Below are 25,366 nucleotides of genomic sequence, written 5' to 3'. Positions count from 1 at the left end.
ATTCCAGAGGTTAACAAGTTCCATAAAATCTGAAAAGGAAATCCTAAAGTAGTCAGGGAGGTGCACTACACCCTTTGCTAATGAGCATAGATGTGCATGTAGAAAAACTACCTTCAATTGAAAATATTATTAGCTCCCAAAAAAAATGATTATTGTAATCTCTTTTGCTGAAGACCGTAAAGACCAGTCAAAATAATCTCTTCTTGTACCAGCTGAAGAGAACTTTAAGGGCCTCTACTTTCTGCTCTCTTTGTACCAAACACATGCAAGTTTATCCAAAATTTTTTAAAAATCAAGGTACATAAATGCAGGTATAGAAAGTCAGTGTCTCACTGAAGAATTGGTCATTTATTTACCGTCTACTGAATATACCACCTACCAACAACCCAAGCATATTCATTAATATATTTAAAAAAACCATCTGGACATTTTTTTTGTTTGTTTTTTTGTTTTTTTGAGACGGAGTTCACTCTTGTTGCCCAGGCTGGAGTGCAATGGCACGATCTCGGCTCACCGCAACCTCCACCTTCCAGGTTCAAGCGCTTCTCCTGCCTCAGCCTCCCGAGTAGCTGGGATTACAGGCATGCACCACCATGCCCGGCTAATTTTGTATTTTTAGTAGAGACAGGGTTTCTCCATATTGGTCAGGCTGGTCTCAAACTCCCGACCCTCAGGTGATCCGCCTGCCTTGGCCTTCCAAAGTGCTGGGATTATAGGCATGAGCCACCGCGCCTGGCCCCATATGGATATTTCTTATTTTAACATGATAAAAATCAATGGATTTGAACCACATCAAAGAATAATGCGAATTATTAAAATATAAACATTTAAAAATAACCAACTGTGTTAGTGGCCAATGTATACAGTTACAAACCCTACACATTGGAACCTCAATGTAACCCCATGTCCGACACGCTCTACCGAGCTCCCTTACATGGGATTTTTTGCATGGCAGTGATTTTTGTGTCCTTAGTCATCTTGCAAACATGAAATGTCACCACCTCTATGTGGCTTTCTCTGACTTCTTATTTCTCTGTTCCTGTAAATTTGTCTTCTGTGTGAGCCTAATTACCATTTACATAACATGTGTCACAGTGCGTTGTTGCAATTTAAGGTTCTGTCTTCTTAGATCTGCTTTCCACCCTTGACTTCAACTAATGCTGAGAGCTCATTAAGGGCAAGGAGTACATTTTACTAATATTCATATCGTAGTTCTAAGCACAGTGGCCTAGCACATAGTGGGCTTTAAATAAAATGACTGAATTACATTTGACAAGTCTGTATAATAAACTACCCCAAGGCCGGGCGTAGTGGCTCACGCCTGGAATTCCAGCACTTTGGGAGGCTGAGGTGGGCAGATCACCTGAGGTCAGGAGATCAAGACCAGCCTGGCCAACGTGATGAAATCCCATCTCTACTAAAACTACAAAAATTAGCCAGGCGTAGTGGCATGCGCCTGTAGTCCCAGCTACTCTAGAGGCTGAGTCACGAGAATCACTTGAACCTGGGAGGCAGAGGTTGCAATGAGCTGAGATCGCGCCACTGCATTCCAGCCTGAGTGACCGAGTGAAACTCTCTCTCAAACAGACAAACACGAACTACCCCAAGAGGATCTTCAGTTGTGGATTTGGTTTACAAACTGACCATATTTGCTGATGACACTTATCACCCCACCCCAGCATCTCTCCTAATAGACTGCAGGGCAATTTAGCACTTCCCTCTGATTATTTTGTGTATCTTGGTCTTTTGTCCCAATTAGATAAGGAGATTATAGAGAATAAAGTCTAGTTTCTTTCATATTCTCACAAGGACAGAAGCCCCTGGTATATTCCAGATCAATGTTGCTGCACAGATGGCTTATTTTATGGGTATACACAATTTGGTTATAATTGTCAAAGTTTCTATATGAAAATGAGTGCAGATTCTACCTGTGATCTTTGATTTGATTTGACTTGACATCTTTGATCTGACATACTGCTAATCTTGTCTACCACACTTTTAAAAGTCAAAAGTGAGAATGACTTCTCCTGGGAAGATCAAGTAGATTACTTTTCCTATTCTTCCCAGTAGTAAATCTAAACACCCTAGATGCTACATATCAAACAGAGGTAAAAAGACTCTAAAAGGGGCCAGATGCAGTGGCTCACACCTATAATCCCAGTACTTTGGGAGGACAATGCAGGAGGATTGCTTAAGTCCAAGAGTTCAAGAACAGCCTGGACAACATAGGAGACCTTATCTCTACAAAAAAAAAAGAAGAAGAAGAAAAATAGCCGGGTGTGGTGGCGCACACCTATAGTGCCAGCTACTTAGGAGGCTCAGGTGGGAGGATCACTTGAGCTCAGGAGTTCAAGGCTGCAGTGATTCATGATCGCACCTCTGTATTCCAGCTGGAACAACAGAGCAAGACCCTGTCTAGAAAAAAAAAAAAAAAAAAAAAAAAAAAGACACCAAAAGGTAAAGTGAAGATAGACCTACCAGGGACCTTGGGACTCAAGAAATGACATGGTGGCAAATTCTGGGTTTTCCTTTTGCCTCATATATCCTAGACTTGGAGCTGAAGAAGCTGGAAACACCAAGGGGCACAAACAAGAAAAAAAAAAAAAAGTCCCAACAAACCCCTGCTCTCTCTTGCCAAGAGATCAGGGAAGGACGCTGCCTAGGAAAACAGAAAACTTTCAGACAACAGGCCAGGCGTGGTGGCTCATGCCTGTAATCTCAGCACTTTGGGAGGCCAACATGGGAGGACTGCTTGAGTTCAAGAGTTCAAGACCAGCCTGGGCAATATGGGGAGGCCTCGTCTCTACAAAAAACAAAAAAAAATTAACTGGGAATGGTGGCGCATGCCTGTGATCCCAGCTACTCAGGAGGACTACTCGAGCCCAGGAGGTCAAGGCTGCACTGAGCCACGATTGCACCACTGCACTCCCCTCTGGGCGACAGAGAGACCCTGTCTCAAAAATGAGTGAATAGGTAGAAATAGATAATAGATAAATGTACATCTTAAGAACCTAGAAAAATAAGAACAAAATGCACCTAAAGCAAGCAGAAGGAAGAAAGTAAAAATAAAAATAGAAATGAATAAAAAAATGTAGAACAAAGTAGAGGAAAAAATGAAACAGAGCTAATTCTTTGGAAGAAAAAATTCAATAACATAAGCAAATCTAGCTAATGGATAAGCATATGCTACATAAGGTGTCCTTTAAACCTCTAGCAAGACTGACAAAGAAAAAACAGAAAAGACACAAATTACTATTATAAGAATGGTAAAAAGATATCACTATAAACCCTGCAGACATCAAAAGAGTAGGGAGGCCAGGCATGGGGGTTCACTCCTGTAATCCCAGCACTTTGGGAGGCCAAGGTGGGCGGATTGCTTGAGCTCAGGAGTTACAGACCAGACTGGACAACATGGCAAAACCCCATCTCTACAAAATAAAATAAAATTAAATAAAATTAAAATAAATTAGTTGGACATGACGGCACATGCCTGTAGTCCCAGCTACTGGAGAGGCTGAGATGAGAGGATCACTTGAGCCTGGGAAGTTGAGGCTGCAGTGAGCTATGATCACACTACTACACTCTAGCCTGGGCGACAGAAAAATGCCGTCTCAAAAACAAAAGACAAAAAACAAAAAGAATAAGGGACTATACAAACACTGACAACTTGGACAAAATGGATCAATTTATCAGAAACACAAACCACAAGTCACCCATATGAAATAGATAATTTGAACAGTCCTATAAAAACTTTTAGGTTAACTAAATTCATAACTCTAAATCTCCTAATAAAGAAATCTCCAGGCCCAGACTATTTCACTGGTGAGTTCTACCAAATACTTAAGAAAAGTTAATACCAATTATACACAATATCTTCTAAAAGATGGAAGAGGATGAAATGCTTCCTAATTCATTTTATGAAGTATTACTCTGATGCCAAACCAAAGACAGCACAAAAAGAAAATTACAGACTCATATTCCTCATGAATATAGACACAATAACCCATAACAAAACATTAGAAGACAGAATTAAGAGACACACTATATGACAAAGTAGGGCTCATGCAAGACTGTCTCAATACTTAAAAATCAATCATATTAATCATATAAAATCACCATATTAACAGGCTAAGGAAGAAAAATCATATAATCCTATCAATCAACACAGACAAAACATTTTACAAAAAGTTTATATTAAAAGTTAATGATAAAAAAATTTCAGAAAAATAGGAATACAACAGAACTTTCATAACTTGACAAAGATCATCTACCAAAAATTTACAGTTAACATTTTACTTAATGATGAAACAATAGATACTTTTCCCTTAAAATGGGAAACAAAGCAAGGATATCCACATTCACTACTCTTATTCAACACAGTGCTGAAGTTGCAGCCAGTGAAATACAGCAAGAAAAGGAGATAAAAGGCATACAGATAGAAAAGGGAGAAATAAAACTCTCCGTATCTGCAGATAAATAAAACTTCCATATTTGAAGATGACTGTCCACATTAAAAAAATGACAATCTATCCAAAAATACTCCTAGAACTGAGTCCAGCAATGTCATAGAACACAAGATAAACATAAAATTAACTGTATCTCTAGATTCCAGTAATGAACACCAAAATTATATATAATCACTTTATTCTAAAATTTACATGGAAAGACAAATGAGTTAGAATATCTAAAAACAACTGCGAAAATAAAGGATAAAGTAGGAGGAATGAGTCTGCCCAATTTCAGACTTAAATGGCTACAGCTCAAGACAGTGGGACTGACAGAGGAACATACATATAGATCACATACAGCTCAATCTAACACAATGGGGAACTTAGAAATAGACTCACACAAATATGCTCAACTGATTTTTGAGAGAGGTGCAAAAGCAATCCAATGAGAAGATAGGTGCTAGAACACTTGAACATACTATCCACCTCACAAAAAGGAATCTCAAGTTAAATCTCACACTTGACATAAAAATTCAAAATGCATCACAGACTTAAATGTAATATGTAGGCCAGGTGCTGTGGCTCACGCCTGTAACTCTAACACTTCAGGAAGCCAAGGCCAAAGGACTGCTTGAGGTCAGAAGTTCGAGACCACCCTAAGCAATACGGAGACACTCCACCTCTACAAAAAATTTTAAAAATTAGCCAGGCATGGCAGCATGGATGTGTAGTCCCATCTACTTGGGAGGCTGAGGCGTGAGGATCACTTGAGCCCAGGGCTTTGAGGTTACAGTGAACTGTGACTGTGCCACTGTACTTCAGCCTGGGTGACAGAATGAGACCCTGTCTCTAAATAAAAAATAAATGTAATATGTAAAACAATATTACTTTTATTTATTTTTTAAATAGGAGAAAGTCTTTGAGATCTAGGCAAAGAGTTAATAAGACTTGAAACTAAAAGCATGATCCATAAAAAGTGGTAAATTAGACTTAATCAAAATGAAATATTTTGGCTCTATGAAAGACCCTGTTAAGAAAATGAAAACTACAAACTGGGAGAAAATATATGCAAACTACATATCTGACAAAGATTGCCAGATCTGTGATCATCAGGGATCACGGAAGGGTGGGGGTGGGGTTAGTGAGTATGGCCATAAGATAGCAACATAAGGGATCCTTGGAATCCATGAAAATGTTCTATCTCTTTTTTTTTTTTTTTTTTTTTTTTAAGAGATAGGGTCTCACTTTGCTGCCCAGGCTAAGTGTAGTGGCACGATCATAGCTCACTGCAACCTTGAATTCCTGGGCTCAAACAATACTCCTGCCTCAGACGCCTGAGCTGACAGGGGCACAACATCATGCCAAGCTAGCTTTTAAATTTCTTGTAGAGACCAGAACTTACCATATTGCCCAGGCTAATCTAGCCGCAAGGGATCCTGTGGCCTCAGACTCCCAAAGCACTGGGATTAAAGGTTCCGTATCTTAACTGTCAATATCATGGTTGTGACGCTGTAGCATAGTTTTGGCAAAATGTTTCCATCAGTGGAAACTTTGTAAAAGGTACAAAGAATCTCATTTCTTAGGATTGCATGTCAATCTGCAATTATCTCAAAACTGAAAGTTTAATGGAGACTTTTTTTTTTTTGAGACAGGGTCTCTATTGCCCAGGCTGTAGTTTAGTGGCACAAAAAAACAGCTCACTGCAACCTTGACCACCCAGGCTCAAGAGATCCTCCCACCTCACCTTCCCAAGTAGCTGAGACCACGGACACATGCCACCAGGCCTAGCTAATTTTTTTTTTTTTGTAGAGATAGGGTCTCTCTATGTTGCCCAGGCTGGTCTCAAGATCTTTAGCTCAAGTGATCCTCCCACCTCAGTCTCCCAAAAGTGATGAAAAACATTTTTTTAATCAATAGTGAGGCTGGTTGAGATGCCTCACACCTGTAATCCCAGCACTTTGGGAGGCTGACGCGGCTAGATTGCTTGAAGCCAGGAGTTCAAGACCAGCCTGGGCAACGTGGCGCAACCCCATCTCTACAAGAAATAAAGTAGCCAGGCGTGGTGGTGCATGTCTATAGTCCCAGCTACTGCAGAGGCTGAGGTAGGAGAATCACTTGAGCCTGGCAGACAGAGGCTGCAATGAGCCGAGATCACACCACTGCACTCAAGCCTGGGCAACAGCGTGAGACCTCGTCTCTAAATAAATAAACTGTGAAAAGCACAATCATGACCAATTAACCACATATTTCTTAAGTGTGAAATACCTGAGCCTCAACCACATTAACTAAACATTAAATTACTAATTTTAACTTTCTACTGTAAATATGAATGTCTTAAAAAAGTCATATTTCCAGAGCTACTGGTATTAATAAAAGTCACGATTACAACTGCAAGCTAAATATACAATGACGAATTATTACTAAAATTTTGAGGTCTAATTTAGGTATTTATGCTGCCCTGACAAAAAGCCTGAATTTTCTTAATCAAGAGAGTTGTTAAACAATGAATAATGTGCACCTTCTACTTGCAAACACTATTCTGAAAAGTTTCGCATCTATATTCTTCATCTCTAACATTGAGACTACATATGAGTCTAGAAGGGAAACAACAGAAGTTCACTCAGCTACTGTGATAAATCCAAGTAAGATGACTCCATATCAATGTAACTCATTGATAAAAAATACCTACTTAGGATAAACCACTTGTTTCTCATCTCTTCCATAAGTTTTCAACTTCCTCAAAAATTACTCTTAGAGCAAAAAGAAACGTTCAGACAGACCTTATTCAAAAAGTACTCCCAGCTATAGTACACGCAATTTGGTCTCACATTACCAATTTTCTCGTTTAAAATATGTAAAATTTGCTCCCATATATATTTCTTTAAAAGTTTATATTCTTACAAAGGATTTGTTCATGGCACGTTTCACTTCATCAGAACCATCTGAATAGATCTGCTGAAATAATCTGTTTAAAGCTGCATCTCCCTCCAACTTTTCATTCTTTTCTTCTTCTTTGATCTCACCAACCAATTTATCCCAATTTCTTGTATAAGGAGATGATGATGGATATAGGTTCTTTACATCTATGAAGTAAAAAAGGCAGAAGTAATTAATCAACATGTTTCAATTATGTCGAGAATATGTAAACTTTGTGACCATGTATAATGGAACATCTTAGCAAACAGGTTACTGAATTTCAGGTATCCAATAAGTGTCTTTCTGGTATATACGTCAATAACAAAATTCACATTTCTAAAAACTGAGTCAGTTACCATAATGTAAAATCTGGGGATTTCTTTTGAGCAAAATAACTCAATAAAGTGTAAACTTTTGATACGTTATACAAAATTAGATTAAAAGCAGATTCTTCATGTTGATAACAGAAACTAGATGAAAAGTATACAGAACTTTTATGTTTTCAGAAAAGTTGCAGAGACAGTACAAACAATTCTAAAAATAAAATTTTTTAAAGGATGCCTAAGAAATCTTTTGTAACTAAGATTTTAATAAATGTTAAAAATGTGACTTTTTCTCAAGTACTTAGTATCTTTCAGAGTATAAATAGCCTGAAAATATAAATAATCATCCATGCCACTCCATACTCTCCCCACATCAAAAAAGTAAGATTATTTTAATAGGCAATAACAATAAGTAATTCCTAAATGTTTAAAGTACTACACTTGATCTAAAGTTCAATGCCCACATCCCATATACCTAGCAAATAATAGCATTTGTAGGGAACACTGGAGTAAACAGAGGCTGCTTGCAGCCAGAGAGGCTACTGGCCCAGGGGCTCGGGGTACTGCCAAGATTGCTCCAAAGACAAAAGGCATCAAGATCTTGGCACACAAATAATTAGAAAATAACTAGATAACCTAGTAGCTACAGGAGCAGATCTGTTCACTATTCAATGAAAATATAATGACAGCCTCAAATGTGAGTCACATATATAATTTAAAAATTCCTAGTAACTACATTACTAAAAAGAATCAGGTGAAATACAGTTTAATAATACATTTTATTTAACCTGATATATCAAATACAGTATCATATTGACTTGAAACCAACAGAGGCCGGGCATGGGGGCTCACGCCTATAATCCCAGCACTTTGGGAGGCCAAGTAGGAGGACTGCTTGAGGCCAGAAGTGTGAGACCAGCCTGGGCAACACAGTGAGAGCCCATCTCTATGAAAAAAAAATAATAATAATTAGCTGAGCGTGGTGGCACATGCCTGCAGTACCAGCTACTCGGAAGGTTGGGGTAGGAGGACTGCTTGAGTCCAGGAGGTCGAGGCTACACTGAGCCATGACAGTGCCACTGCATTCCAGCCTGGGCGACAGAGCAAGATTCTCTCTCCAAAAAAAAAAAAAAAAAAAAAAAAAACCCAACAAAAAAAAGAAGGCATTTTATATTCTTTTTTTCATACTAAGTCTTCAAACTGTAGCATATATTTCACATAGCACATCATCTCAATGCAGACTAGTCATATTTCAAGTGCTCAACAGGTAACATGTGGCTAGCAGCTACTGTATTGGACAAAAGAGCTATAGTTTTCAAAAAACCCAATTCAAAATTTCCCCATCAGTATGTATTAGGACACATTAGTACTAATCTAAATGTTCCTCCCAATACTGCTCTCTACATCCCTTTTGTCAAAATAGCTGAGAAACTATTTAACATCCACTGTTTTTCTACGCTTTTTCTTCACTTGTAAACCGACTTTCTCCCTGCCCATTCCTCCTCAAAACAAAACAACACACACAACACCAACACATAGTTTTTTTTCAGGGCCAAATATATTGTTTGGAAAATCCTATCCACCTTCCTTCTACTAGATATCCTTCTATCTTTGTACATTTTCACTAGTAGCCAGATAAAACAAAAAATGCATGCCATGGTAAGTTAAGAGCCTGGGAAACATGGATTTAATTAATTCTAATGCTGACTCCCAGGAAGGATGAGAACAGAGGTTTTAATCTCTATTTTATAGATAAGCAAGCTGGCTCAGATAGGTTAAGTGACTTGCCCTTATCTACAGTCTCCAGCTTGCAATACACAGGAATCTGACAAGTATATTAATTTCTTACAAAAACAGGACAGGAAGAATATCATCTTGAATATCTAAGGTGTTGAGTTTAGAAAAAACATGGTAACTATAACACTAAAAAGCCTTGATCTTTAATCTCAGAAAAACTTTTAACACCTGGAGATGGTAGATGAACTACTGAGAGATGAGTAATCTAACCTCCCTGCTCATTCACTATAATATCAAATAACTACATAGATACTCATGTCAGCAAAGACTGTTTCCATTGTTAGAAAATGCAACAACAAGCAGTATGCAACAAGTAGACAACAGGTTAACAGAATAACTGGACCCAACTTTGAAGACCTAGATTTTAGTCCTAGACAATGAGAACTGATGGATAATCTTGAGCTTAACTTTTCTGAGCCTGCAAAATGGGAGGAATACTAAGGGGCTGCCTGTTATGCAGGGCTGTTAGAATTAAGTAAGATACTACATTTAAAGTGATTATATATTTTTTAAAGCTTTCAGCTACATATAAACCTCAGCCTCAAAATCTCTTGGAGTCAGTCCTAAAAGAAACACATACATCTTTCAAATAAAGTGTGAGGCACATGCTTAAATACCTTAAATACCAACTAGATATACTTCAGTCCTTAAAAAGTATCTGTTGGTGTTAATACCCTGATTTTGAAAATTATACCATAGACTACTTAAGAGGTAATCATTGGACTAGTTAAGACACTATCACTGGGGGAAACTGGGTGAAAGCTACACGAGAATCTCTTATTTTTGAAATTTCTAAATATCCAAAATTATTTCTTAAGAAATAACTATACACACACACACACACACAAACACACACACAAATGATCTGTTGAATAACTCAGTGTTTTCTAAAAGATACCACAAGGAAATGTGTTTTCTGTTACAGAAGAAAGCAGTCAAAATCAGAAAAAATAGCTGAGACACATGTTACTTTGTTTCAGTCATTAAATCAGACCATTACTTCCAATAAAAAGAAATTTCCCTCCACTCATTAATGAAGCTATTGCTATAAAATATAATCTTAGGTTGTAGTTCTGAGTGTGCTGTGAATTAGTCCACTAGAAAAATTCTTACCTAGTTATCGCATATACTTAAAATTGACCTCAACACAAAGTTCAGTTTCTTACAGGGTTAAATATACAATGAAGCCTGGTTTTCTACTCTTCTCCTAAAGACTTTCCTTTGGCATTTATTACCTATTTGTGTCCATCTCTAAATTAGCAATAAGAAATGGGGTAGATACCTTACCCTGTAAAGCCCTGAAAATTCCAGGCAATTAGATGACAATATCAGTAGAAGGAATAGAAAGGAATTAAGAGAAGGAGAGGGAAGAAGGGGAAATCTATCAGCTGAGTAAACCAACTTACAACCCAAAAAGAAACAACAGGAAGGGCCAACACACAAAAATAAACACCCTCAAACTGATGTCATAAACTTTACATGGTAAACAATAAATCCCAACTCCCTCTGGGATTTTGCTGCCATTCATTTGTATTCTTAGAATTTGAGAAGTCAGAACTTTCACAGAAAGGCTACTTTATATTCATTACGGAGCAACCTTATTATACTCAATGTATCTTATCTTGGGAACATAAATAATGAAAGTAAAAAGAATGTTCATTACTATTTAATTTCAATTACACAACACAATATGAATATAAAGCTCATCAAGGCCAGAAAACAAACCTGCTACGAATTGTTTTGGTGTTGGCACATCTCCTTGCCCCTCTAGCTTTTCCCATCTCACAGCCTCTGGCTTTTTCAGTTTAATTTCAATCTGGAGGAAACACCAAATAAAATCCATTACTTGATGTAAAATACACAAAACAGTAAAAAATGCAGTTTTCTTAAGTCATCAAAGTTTTGTAAGAATAGTATCTTTGGCAGTTTCCTTACATTATACAAGGTTAAATTTGGAAAACTATGAAACAATTGTTTCTACATTCAAAATTCACCCTTGAAAAAAAACAACATACACACTATATATAAGCTGCAATCAAGAAGAGACTTGAAATACATATGCTTTTTTTCATCCAAAGCAATGTTCTGAACCAGGGATGATTCTGCCACCCAGGAGACTTTTAGCCATGTCTGGAGACATTGTGGGTTGTCATATTGCAGTGAGGGAAGAGGTGGTAAAGACATCTAGTGAGTAGAGACCACGGTTGCTACTAAACATCCTACAATGTACTGGGCAATTCCCCAAAATGTCAATAATGCCAACACAGAGAAATCTGATTCTAAAAGAATTACTGCATTTACATGTGCATTAACCTGTTTTACAGTGGAGAAACTTATTTCACTGTATAAACACAATACAACTAATGTTAACATTCAGGCAATCATTCATTCAACAAATAATTACTAAGCACCTACTATGAGACAGTACAGTCTTCAAGGCTGTGGGAGATTTTTGTTTTATTTTTAGAGATAGGGTCTTGCTCTGTCTCCCAGGCTGGAGTGCAGTAGAACGATCATAGCTCACTCTAGCCTTGAACTCCTGGGCTCAAGTGATCCTCCAGCCTCAGCTTCCCAAGTAGCTGGGACTACAGACAAGTGCCACCACTCCTGGCTAATGTTTTTAAAATTTTTTGTAGAGACAGAGTCTCACTAGGTTGCCCAGGCTGGTCTCAGACTCCTGGCCTCAAGCCATTCTCCCACCTCAGCCTCCCAAAGTGCTAGGATTACAGGCATGAGCCACCACGCCCGGCTGGATTTTTAAAATATTAAAGACACATCCTCGACCATTTGGAAGTATGTGAGATACTTTAAGAAAGTTACTGAAGTTCTAAATAAGTAAATGTTCTAAAAGCTCAGGAGAGAGCACACCTGACTGTGAAGAGGAAAGGCTTTATACACCTTGAAGGGCTCTGAAGGGTAGAAGCATTTGCAAGAGTGAAGGGGTAGGTCTCCAGAGCACAGGGAATGGCCTAACTGGAGCATGGGTATGAAAGGACACTGCATCAGGGAGTACTGAGAAGACTAAGTTCACTTACTTACCGAGAAGACTAAGTTCACTTATTAAAATGAAAAGTTAATAGTATCCTAATAGCATCTTTTACTATCTAATTAAGGCTAGGCCTCTGAGTCTATCCTTACCCCTAACACACGCAATCACATAGCATTTTATCTACCTTTTGTTTTCTTTATTCAAATAATGCTCTCACCTCTATTTTAACAGGCTCCTATCAGCATTTTTAGTGCAAATATTAAAGTAAGCACTATAATAAACATTATATAAAACAGTTTAAATGAGCAACTGAATTAGAATTTTATATTCTCATGTTTTTTTCCTATGAAAAGGATCACTACTTTTGTAAACGGGATTAAAAAATCAAAAGGCAGACTTAAAAAAAGAAGTCTATTCACCCTTTGGTTCTTTTATCAGATAACTCATTAAACTGGCAATTCCAGGTAATCTTTAGACCAAATGCATTTAGCAAAAGTACCTTCAAAATTTGCACCTTAAAATACCTTAACAAACGCTAACATAGGGAAAACTGCCAATATTTTTAATCAGAGATAAAATGATGGTATATGTATGTGGGGTATCTGGTCTCAAGTGTTTATTTTTATTTTCTTTAGGAGCAAAGAAATTTAACAACTGTTTTCATAATAAGAGAAAAATATGAAACAAATGTCACTGGGATAAGGGCAAAGAGTAGTAATCCCAGCACCTTAGGAGGCCGAGGCAGGCAGATTACCTGAGGTCAGGAGTTCAAGACCAGCCTGGCCAACATGGCAAAACCCTGTCTCTACTAAAAATACAAAAAATAGCCAGGCGTAGTGGCATGTGACTGTAGTCTCAGCTACTCGGGAGACTGAGACAGAATTGCTTGAATCTGGGAGGCGGAGGCTGCTGTGAGCCAAGATCGTGCCGCTGCACTTCAGCCTGGGCAACAGAGCGAGACTCTGTCAAAAAAAAAAAAAAAAAAAAAAAAAGTATAGTATCTTTGGTGTAATTTACATGTTTAAACTCTACATACATAAAAACATATTTCATAAGAATCTCTAGAATTCCTTAAGTGAACTACAATTAATTTTTTATAAAGTAATATACCACCAATACTTTCTATACTCTGGTTACTTTGTCACTGCTACAATATTTATCAAAAGGGACATAAATCAAACAGATGGCAATGACACAGCAATAGTTACTGAAAAGAACTGTTAACATATCTGAAAAATTAAAATTGCATCTTCTTTAATTTTCAACTCATCTAAAAAATGAGGGCCTGGAAAGCACTGTGTACATCACCACGTTAAACTTGGCCACAGGCCACCTTATATTCACACTTCATGTTCCTGTAACTATGAACATACTGTCTATAAAAAGTACCTTGTTTCACCTGAAGAGCAGCACAGAGTAGCATTCGCGTCTACTGAAAGCCACTATAACCTGATTAACTGTGCAGTATGAACAAAGAGGACTTTATAAAGCAAAAGGCAAAGCTCTTAGTAACAACCCGCTTCAGCTGAGACAAGCTGACCTCAACTTGAAATTATACTTAATCCATTCATTAAAATAGCTGCATGTAATAAACCACTTAAAGTAGCTTTTTAAAAAAGGTAAAAGGGGCCAGGTGTGTTGGTTCACACCTGTAATCCTGGCACTCTGGGGGGCTGAAGTGGGAGGATCACGTGAGCCCAAGAGGTTGAGGCCACAGTGGGCCATGATCACTCCACTGCACTCCAGCATGGGCAACAGAATGAGACCCTATCTCCCCCTACAAAAAAAAAAAGTAAAAGAAGGGAGGGATTAATGTCCTATGAAATCCTTTTTACATATTTAATTCACTTTCAATGTTTGTACATGCTTTTAAAAATGAAGTTTTAACTCTTCATGATTCTGGCAGATAGTTCTAGAATTAGCACCAGTCCAATTTCAGAGGTTTTTACTGCAACCATTAACATATCGTTCTATTTTCATTTAAGTCAAAAAAACTTTAAAAGTAACTTAAAACTTTTGGCAGTTTGCTTGAATGTTGCTCTCATATGTACAGGGAAGGCTCTCAAGTTGCTAATATCCCAAAAGAGTATTCACAGATTACACTAAGAATCCCTACTGTGCTGGATCATTAGCTCTCAACAGTATATGTAGTACCATCCACTTCTGAAGTCTCCTCTGCATAGCAGAGAGTTTAATTCTTTCCAATGAAAGAAATTTCAGATTTAAAGAAATGTCATTACGCTTAAGCAATCATGATATCCAGACACCACCATCTTAAGTGGTAAGTAAGATCCCACCTACTACTACAGACTGACATGAAGGGATCTTTCCCAGAGACTAAAGAGCTGGGGCAATTTATTGGCAAACTTTTAAGAACCATACACTTCAAGACTGTACTCATTAAATAATTGTTCCCCTAATCTTCAGAATACAGCCTTCCCAACATACTCTTACTGAGCTCTTTTCACATTTAATTGCTACATCAAATTCCTTTGTCTGAAAATAGCTGTCTTCGAGCCCAGACTAATACATCTACCTTGATTTTACACTAAAATATTTCTATAATCATTTTTTAAATGCAAAAAAATGGCAGTAAATGAAGATTGAAGGTCTTCTCCAAACTTCTAACAGCTCATTTCAAGTATTTGCTGAGTACCTACTCTGTGCCAGAAACAGTGCTGGTATATAAGGGCACAGCCTCTGTTCTTCTTAAGGTAATTAATCAAGAGAGACATTCCCATTAACAAAAAGATTCCAGTATGTGTCAGATGTAATGACTGACCTATGTATCAGGAAATATCAGGTTATCTGAAAGGAAACATGCTAGAATGTCATCTGAGTGGTGAGTCTGAGTGATTACTTCCTAAACTCCTTTATCTTTTCCAGATTTTCTATGATTCGCATTTGCTGAGTTTACAGCCTGAATAAAAATCAAAATAACTAAAATAAAACAGTAAGAAAGGTACTGTAACATTTATTGAGCTCTTATTACATATCCTGCATGCTACATGCTTCACATATATCATCTTACTTAATGGAATCACCCTATTAAAAAAAAGATTGTTATCCATATTTTAGAGATGAGGGAGCCAAGATATGAAATAATTTGCTGTAAGTGCATTTTTCAGCTAGAATTTTAACTTATTTCCTGAGAAATAACCAGTGGTTGAGAATAAGACAAAAACAATCAGTTGTATAGTTAGAAGAGTCACAAATAGTTGTCATTGGTTAGATATATGACCATAAGCAAGCAACTCAATCTCAGCGAGCCTCAGTTTCTCCTATAAAATGAGAACAGTAGGCCCTGACTCACTTAGGGTTCTCAAGAAGATTAAATGACATGTATGAAAAGAATAAAGAACCGTGTCTGGCAAATAACAACAGAATGCTATTATCAATATCCTCGGCTAAAAAACCTGGGCAAATTATTGAACATCTCTGGGTTAAGTTTCTCTATCTGTAAACTGGAGATAAAAATACCTACACCATGCAGTAACTATGAGAATTACATGAGATATTTCATAGTACAGTGCCTGGAATGTGATAAAACAGTCAAAACACCTATTCTAATTCTCCACAGGTCAAACAAAATGGGACTGGCTAAATAAGCTACAGTACATGCATACGCCGAAATACTTTGCTGTTGAATATGTAAGGATGTGATAAAAACATCAACAAAATGTAGCTGTTTAAAAATTATGTAGAGTAAAATTCTTCTTTTAAAAATATATGAATATACATTACAAAATATATGAAAAGAATACATTCCAAGATCTACAATTTGTGATCTTTTTTTAAACTAATTCAGTTAAAAAAGAAAACAAATCTTACTATTATCACCACCATTGTATCAAAAAAGCAAAACAAAACAATAATTTTAAAAACTCTCATATCTATGTATTCAGACAAGCAGAAGGAAGCATCATGCCCAGATACCCCATTCCATTATCACCAGGATTTTTATTTAACATATGTATATTCTCCTATGAACATTAAAAATCGGCGGGATTCACTCTAAAACTTCTCAAAGTGGGAGAAGAGAAAAGGAGGCTATTTTGTTTCTAAGACATACATTTTTATTTCTCACAATTCCAGGTCTTCGTATTTTATATTGTATAATCAGCAAAATTACTATGACTTAAGCATACAAAAACATTTCCACATGGGCAAATTCACCCCAAAAGACTGAGAATTCTAATTCTTTTTTTTCTTTTGGAGACGGAGTCTCACTCAGTCACCCAGGCTGGAGTGCAGTGGCACGACATGATCTCGGCTCACTGCAACCTCCGCCTCCCAGGTTCAAGTGATTCTCCTGCCTCAGTCTCCCGAGTAGCTGGGACTACAGGCACCCACCACCACGCCCAGCTCATTTTTTGTATTTTTAGTAGAGACAGGGTTTCACCAAGTTGACCAGGCTGTTCTCGAACTCCTGACCCTCAAGTGATCCGCCTGCCTTGGCCTACCAAAGTGTTGGGATTACAGGCATGACCCACCGTGCCCAACTTGTGAACTCTAAATCTTAAAGGGAATGAAAATTAATTTTTAAAATGAATATTTCACAATATGGGTGCCACTAAAGTCACAATTCTGAGACTGTGACCACAGAATACTGTCATGAAATCAACAAGATGAAAGACATATAGTTTCCTAATTTCTAAAAAATTAATAGGCGATATTAAAGCTGATATTCAGTAAAAAGTAGCAATAACTATCAGAGATACTGAAAAAATATGAATCCTGGCTTGGAAAAACATATTGGACACTATACTGTGAAACAGTTAAGAAATGCTATTTCATTAATTTCAGGGTTTTACCTCTTACTACTTTTATCACAAATTACATATCACTCAAATTAATAATATTCAACCACTGGTTATATATGGATATGCAACATTCATTCAATCTTGAAGGTGGGAAAGAAAAGAGAATTCCCAAAAGCAAAGAAATCGCCCTTTTAAGCTGCAAATTTTACAGAATCTCTACTATTAAGCAGATTCTCCTGTGCAAAATGCGTCCTTTCTCAATTCACAAAGGTCCAAGATATCTATTCTCAACAATCAAGATATCTGAATACATGAAAAGCAAATTATTTTAGTACTGCTGTCTCTTAAGTGTCCATGAAGTAAGCCTCAGTAACCCAGAGATTTTATTTTCAGTATTTTAATATTGTCTCCCTCTACTGTATGAAAAAGGAAATTCAAAGATTTTATCATTTATTTCCCTTAAGACTAATTAAGAAAATTTCTTTCAATTTGCTTCCCCCCAAATAGTTTAAGAGTTAGTAATCTAACAAGATTATGTGTGTGCACATATATATATGGTATATAAAATACGGAGATTCCAGGGTCAGGACAAGAAAAATAATAATTCTTTAGAACACATCCTTAGAATCTAAGTTCTCCAATTCAAAACTTAGAAAAACCTAAGCAAAGATGCACTAGTTTGGTTGGCAATCAGAAGTGTATCTATGTCTCCTGGGCCAGGCTGAAGAATTTAGTTAACTAGGTAAACTTGGGGAAAGTATTTAAAGTCCATTAACATCAGATTGTTTTTCCACCTGCAAAACTAAGAATAAACATACTCTGCCAATGTCATGGGACTAAACCAAAATCCAATTTTAATTAATTCACTGAACTAAGCACCCACTGTGCAATGTATGTGGTGAGGGCTGCCAAGTTTAGCAAATAAAAATATAGCATGAAACATATTTACATAATAAAAAATTATTCACTGTTTATCTTAAATAGAAACTTAAATTAGCATCTTGTAACTTTATCTGGGGACCCTAACTGGGGCACATACAAAGATACAAATAAAACATGCTTCTTATCCTCAAAGACTTACACAGAAACGAGGGACATGAAATGTATACATAAACTACTATACAAGGAAGAAAAGTAATCACTTAGCATTTAAAGAGGAAGGGGCAGAAAACACAAACTGAGAACATAGTATGGTTGAAGAACGGTTAAAATTAACAAATTCAAGACTCAAAAGAGAAAAAAGAATTGAGGTAAGAGTGCTTAATTACATCCTCAACTCTAGCCACACATCTGTGTATTTACCACACATGATATTCTTCCACCATAGGAGGTGGCTCAGTAATACAAGTTCTTAAGTCATTTATCATTAATTCACACTCAATTTAAATAACTCCAAATGGACATGCATTAACAATCTTTTTTTTTTTTTTTTTTTTTTAGACAGAGTCTCACTCTGTTGCCCAGGCTGGAGTGCAATGGAGTGATCTCGGCTCACTTGCATTAGCAATCTCGATAGACATATACCAAAAAGAGTCAAATTCATAATTTTCTGAACTATACCCCTCTCAAATCTACCTATTTTGTGCTTGATTACTAAAAATTATTTTATTAAACAAATTCTATATTATGTGGATAGGACCAGTGAGAGACCAAAATCCTGGTAAGATTTCATCCCTTTCCTCACTTTCTATTGTCCCAAGCAGCTATTTCAAAAATCTGCCTCATAATTAACCAGCTTTGTTCTTGACAATCTTCAAATAAGTAGGCAGATCCTTTTTAACTGGATGCAAAAAACTACTTCACTTTGCACTTCCTTCTCCAACCCTCTGCAGCTGTCTCCTTTCTGCAGGCCCAATTATCATTCTTCACAACACAGGCCAACCCCGATCCTGTTCCACAACAGGAAACTTCACATGTCCTTAGAGCTTCAACCTAATAAATACTAACACAGTATGCTGCCGGACCTGTGTATAAAAAAAGGAGTAGTAGGCCAGGTGCAGTGGCTCACACCTGTAATCCCAGCAGTTTGGGAGGCCAAGGCAGGCAGATCACATAGTCAGGAGATCAAGACCATCCTGGCCAACATGGTGAAACCCCATCTCTACAAAAACACAAAAATTAGCTGGGCGTGGCAGTACGTGACTGTAATCCCAGCTACTCCGGAGGCTGAGGCAGGAGAATCACTTGAACCTGATTCAACTAGGCGGAGGTTGCAGTGAGCTGAGATCACAGCACTGCACTCCACCCTGGCAACAGAGCTAGACTACGTCTCAAAAAAAAAAAAAAAAAAAAAAGTAGTAATGGAAAAAGCCTACCTACATCATTTATTCCCATTAACTCATTTATCATATACCTTCACACAATTCTACAGCTGAAAGGACTCCAGAGTTCATTTGGTCCACAGCCCTCCTTTCAAAGGTGCTGAAAATTCATTCTTATAGTCATTTTGTGCCTAGACTAAAATACACAGGGCAAGCAAAGATCCAGAGTCAGATTTTTAAATTTTCAGTTTTTTTCCTACTATATTACACTATTATCTACATCTTTTGAGTGATACTCTCTGAATATTAATTCTATTATATATCTCTACTTCTTTTAGAAACTATAAAGGAATCTAAAAATTACTCAAACTATAATTTACTCATTGTTCCCTTATAATAAAGTAATCTAAAATTCAGTTTAAAAAAAAAAAAAAAAAATCAGGAGGTGGAGACCTGCCTGGCCAATATGGTGAAACCCCATCTCTACTAAAAATACAAAAATTTAGCAGGGCATGGTGGTGCATGCCTGTAGTCCCAGCTACTTGGCAGGCTGAAGCAGGAGAATCACTTGGATCCAGGAGGCAGAGGCTGCAGTGACCCGAGATCGCGCCACTGCACTCCAGCCTGGGCGAAAAAGCAAGACTCCGTCTCAACAGCAACAACAAAAAAAACAAAAGGCAGATTCATCTTTATAGTAGTTTGTATTTTTAACTGCATGAGGTAGGATGACAAAAGTATTTGCACATCAAAACAGACAAAACTGACAAGTTCAAGGGAAGAGACATTGCCAGGATCAAATCTTAAAGACAGGCTGATTATCGTATCTTTTTAAAAAAACCTCTTTATTGAAAAACATTATATCTGTCTTAGTAAGTACACAAATGCCACATAATCTAAGTGGATTTTTATACTTTACTGTACTAGAATTTGAGAGGTAAAATAACCCTTATACTCAAAAGTCATCATTCTTATTTTCCTGTCCCTTTTAAAGATAAAGGGCTGAAAGAATCTACAAGCTTATAAACACATGGGTGATTAGTTCACCAGTATTTCTATAATTCTGAAAATATTACTAGTAACAAACCTTTTCAATTGTCTTACCTTTGTTGAAAGTACTTTAAACGTGCTCTGTTCTGGTATTATAGGATGAAGAAGTTCCAGTTTCAAATTGTAATCCTCTCCAGAAGGAAGTTTAACCAAAGCAGACAACTAATGAACACAAAATTAGCATCACATTTTGTAAATGTATATAATGGAGGGTAAAAAACCTAGACAAAATAATTAGAAATCTTCAATAATGTTACAAACTATTTTAAACATCATATATGGAATTTTAGATTTAAGAACCTCAAAAGGTTCTCAAAGATTTAAGAACCTTTTTTTTTTTCCATCTGGTATCCTTGACATGAATTCTTATAGACATCATTAAACAGCAGAAAAGAATAAGTTTCATAAGATTTGTCATATATTTAATCACACTTATTTGATATTTAGATTTCAAGAAAACATACAAAAGCAAAATGATATATAACAAAAAGTTATCCATGTGCAAAACATACAGTTCTATCACTACCTCTTTTAAATAATCTATTATAAGGTTCTCTACTAAATGCTAAGACATCAAGTTGTTAAAAGTCATACTCAAGAGGCTGGGCACGGTGGTGCATGCCTCTAATCCCAGCACTTTGGGAGGCTGAGGTGGGTGGATCACTTGAGGTCCGGAGTTCAACAACAGCCTGGCCAACACGGTGAAACCCTGTTTCTACAAAAATTAGCCAGGCATGGTGGGATGTGCCTGTAGTCCCAACTACTCAGGAGGCTGAGGCAGGAGAATTGTTTGAACCCAGGAGGAGGAGGTTGCAGTGAGCCGAAATCGAGCCACTGCACTCCAGCCTAGGCAAGAGCAAGACTCTGTCTCAAAAAACAACAACAAAAAAAGTCATACTCATTTAACATGGCTAGTCAATTCTAAGACATGTGTGATCACAAAACTAACTAGATCTTTTTCATGAAGTACACCACACAAGTATAACCAAATCACATTATCTTACTAACATAACCAAATTCTGCTTTAAATTTCAAATCTAAAGAAAAAAATGCACATCCAGCTATAATTTACCAACATACATATTTTTATCTCAAAGCAATGGCTTCAGATTTTATTCAACATTTTCCACATCATCTCAGGAAGAAATGGCATTTATCTGATAAACTGTTATCAATTATTCTGCAATATACTAAATTTGCAAATAATAGTAATCAACATTGAAAAATGATTCAAAGTCTACTGACCTCTTTTTCTGAAAATTCCACATTTACATCATTCTTCTGAACATTCTTGATCATAAGTGTAATGACTACTTGAGATTCTGTTTGATACCAGTCATACCTATTTAAAAAAAAAAAAAAAGTAACTCTTCTAATTTTCTTAAAGCTATTGTCAAAACAAAAACTAGTCTGATAACAAGAGCTCCACCTGGAGGAAGAAAACAGCAAAGCAACTACTGATTCACAAAAACAACTTTATATAACTAGTTTTTTATGCTCTGTACTAATGGAAAAAAATGGTAACGTAGATGATGCTCACACCTTTCCAGTAGACTTAAATACTTGCATGATTTTCTGGGCTCTGACTCATCTCTAGCACTGTTGTGCTTAAACTAATATAAATATTAAAGATGTCATTTATTTTAAACAGCAAATATTTATATGCCATCAATAGAGTTTTTATACTCTCATTTCATCCAAATACTAAACACTTAAATCCCTATTTTACAGATGATAAAACTTAAGCTCAGAAAGGTGAAGCAATAAGCCTGAGTCAACACTCCAGGCTCTCAAAACTGATGTTGGAAGCAGATAGACTTGAGTACACGAAACAGGGGCAAATGAACTAAAATTAAAATCATATGAAGTTTAACTGTGTCAGGCACAACATCATATACAACACTTTCCTTCAATTTCAAGATACATGGAAAGACTAATGGGTCTAGATTCTAATTATGTGCATCTTTTGTACTGAAAGCTCTAGAAATGTAGGAATTCTCACTTTCAAATTAGACTAAATTAAAAGCTCACTGAGGGCAGAGCTGTTTATCCTGTCACTATTATATCCCTAGGACCAAGCACAGTGTCTGGTACACGTATATTAAGTCAGATGTTGGATTATTTTATGCTCTGAACACCTTAATTATTATTTCACGGTTATGTGCTCTACCCCTGCTGCTGCCACCAGGGCAAGTCAAAGTTCCTTACCTACTAGGTACCTGGAGTTTCATCCTGTATCTCCCCCCAACTACCATGAATAGATTGTTTTTAACTTTTCCAGGCCATTTTAGGTAATTATATCCAAAACCACCTTGATTAAAGAAATGAACTTTAAGAGTCTCGGTTTCCCTTTGCAATTCAGTAAGGATGTAAAGCTCCAGATCAACGGCTTGTGTTTCTTTCTGTTACTCTCCTAAGAATACAAGCTGTACACAGGCTAATGAATACTTAAAAGTCAAAGACTTGCTAGTTACTTATTCATTATTATAATTGCTGCCCTCAGCAATATTAACTTTCAACGCATACAGAATGTTCCTATGAAAAATTTGCTCCAAATATAAAAGGCAGGGTAAGTTAACAATTCTGTTAGATCTACTACTAACTTGTTTACCTGTGTAGTAACATAAACTTAAGTGGAAGAGACTCTCCTTAACATATGGAAAGGTAACATAATATGAAACCACGTGAAGCAACTTTAAAGATGAGAAATGATTTGAATTTAACTTAAGTATAAATATTAATCCTTAAACAGCCTTAAAATTAGCTTTACATAAAGCTATTACCACAATTTTAGAAAACAAACAAAAACTTAAAAATCACAGGGTAAGAATTTGCTTACTATTGAACTACAGGGTTTCTTCCTCTTTAGGCATATTTATCATGCATTGTTTTATGAAAAAGAAACACTTACTTGATTTTTGACTGATGAGTCCACTGGGATGCAGATTGATTTTGGCAAGTTGAAAGAGAAAGATTTTTACAAGTCAGTTTAGCAACTGTATATTAAAATGCATGTATTATTAATTTACCCAACACTGCAGTTATTTTGATATAAAATAACTACATGAAAATTTTCTTCAAAGACATAGTAACTGTAATTGTTAAATACCACTAGTTTTCGGAAAAAAATTAGAACGTTCAGCATTTTAAAAATCTTAGATTCAATTTCATAAAAGATTTTTCCTCTAAAATAACAGAACTTTAAATAACAGAAAACTTCTAAAGGCATGATTAGAAAAGGTTGCTTATATAAAATGGCCAGTTCTAAGATTCAGCAACTTCCTAAACTAAAATAACATTGTTTTAAAAATCGTTTTAAAGAAACAGAGTAATTAGCCAGGCTTGGTGGTGTACACCTGTAGTCCCAGCTACTTGGAAGGCTGAGGTGGGAAGATTGCCTGAGCCCAGGAGTTTGAAGCTCAAGTGCACTATGATGGCACCACTGCACTCCAGCCTGCGTGACAAAGCAAGACCCTGTCAATTTCCAATTTTCTTTTTTGTCTTAACCTATCATAAAAAGCCCTACAAGTGATTCAAACTGTTGAACCTAAATAAATGCAATAAAGTTTTAGTAACGAAAAGATAAATCATCATGACCATACTAAAACACACGAAATCAACTTTAACCATACGCTAAATTCATTAAAATAGGCCAATAATTTTCATGACTGGAAACTTCTATATTTATCAAAAAATGATTTTATTTCAGTTCCTAGAGGAACCAGCACTTAAATGGAATTGCTTAATATTTAAATATGAGACAGCTCATCCTGAGTCTTGTCTCTAATATATTTGGTATTTGAAATCTAAAATAATAAAAACATGAAGAATGAAAACTTTGGACTTACCACCTCAGATTCTGAGCCTATTAAAACATAAAAAGGAAACATTTTCAGGTAACAGTGCATTTTTAAGCAAAGTTATTTATATGATTTCTATAGCACAAACATACTGATTAAGCAAGCAAATTCTCCGTACCTTTCAACTAAAGTGGTTTCATTTTGCATCCTGAATTCATTTTAGACTCCTTAGTAATTTCTTACTGATATACCACACAAGCAAATCCACCCAAATCTCCCTTTCAACATAAGAAGCTATGCAAAAACCAGTGTATCTTTGGAAGTCCACATCTAAGGAAACGTATACTATTTAAAAGAAATTATAAAGATAAAAACAAATTTGTTTAAACCAAAAAAATTTCAGATGTTTACTTTTTTAAATTGAAACAAATACCAAGGGAGACCCACATACCATTCTGAGCCTCTTGACACCTTTTAATCCAGACACTGAAATTAGCATCTGCACCTAGAAAGAAAAAATTGACTATAACATCACTCATCTGCACAACCTATAAAGCAACAAATACTTACTGAATACCTAGTACATCCCAGGCAGTGTTCCAGGCACTGGGGAGTCAGCAGCGAATAAAATCTGTCTTAACAGACCTTATCACCAACTCCACTATAGTTATAAATATACCAATAGTTTAACATTTAGTTGTTAATCATGAAACATTTTGATTTTTTAAAAATTTTAACTACAGTCAACCTTAATTTCACAGACACAAATTATCTACATTTCCCCCAATCCCGCTGCTCTTAGAGAAGCTTCACACACAGAACAAAATCAGATGTAAATCAGACTCCCAATACGCCATCAGTTAGGGTGGGGAGGAGGCTTGGTAACTGGGAGCTGAGCTGAGGTACAAAAGCCTTTCCCAGCCCCAGCTTGCTCTTCAATGCAGATACCTATTCAGTCCACTATTCTCTCAGTGGCTTTATCTGTCACCATGCCTTTCCTACCAACACCAAGCATCTTTAAA

General features: G+C 36.5%; 1 protein-coding gene across 7 annotated transcripts in view; it reads right to left on the bottom strand.

Moving 5' to 3' along the window:
* SUGT1 (SGT1 homolog, MIS12 kinetochore complex assembly cochaperone) overlaps positions 1-25,366 on the bottom strand; it is a 68,975-nt gene that overhangs the window by 319 nt on the left and 43,290 nt on the right. For all 7 annotated transcript variants that reach the window (XM_063650905.1, XM_063650904.1, XM_054446923.2 and 4 more), the window contains 7 exons: positions 24,796-24,849; positions 24,393-24,409; positions 23,456-23,478; positions 21,790-21,886; positions 20,599-20,706; positions 11,210-11,300; positions 7,350-7,531 (listed from right to left, as the gene is read on the bottom strand). In XM_063650905.1, coding sequence (XP_063506975.1) covers positions 7,350-7,531; positions 11,210-11,300; positions 20,599-20,706; positions 21,790-21,886; positions 23,456-23,478; positions 24,393-24,409; positions 24,796-24,849 — 572 coding nt within the window. The remainder of the gene's footprint in view (positions 1-7,349; positions 7,532-11,209; positions 11,301-20,598; positions 20,707-21,789; positions 21,887-23,455; positions 23,479-24,392; positions 24,410-24,795; positions 24,850-25,366) is intronic.

This window comes from Pongo pygmaeus, chromosome 14, assembly GCF_028885625.2.
Source record: "Pongo pygmaeus isolate AG05252 chromosome 14, NHGRI_mPonPyg2-v2.0_pri, whole genome shotgun sequence".
NCBI classification, from domain to species: Eukaryota; Metazoa; Chordata; class Mammalia; order Primates; family Hominidae; genus Pongo; species Pongo pygmaeus.
This window is presented reverse-complemented; position numbering and strand designations above follow the sequence as displayed.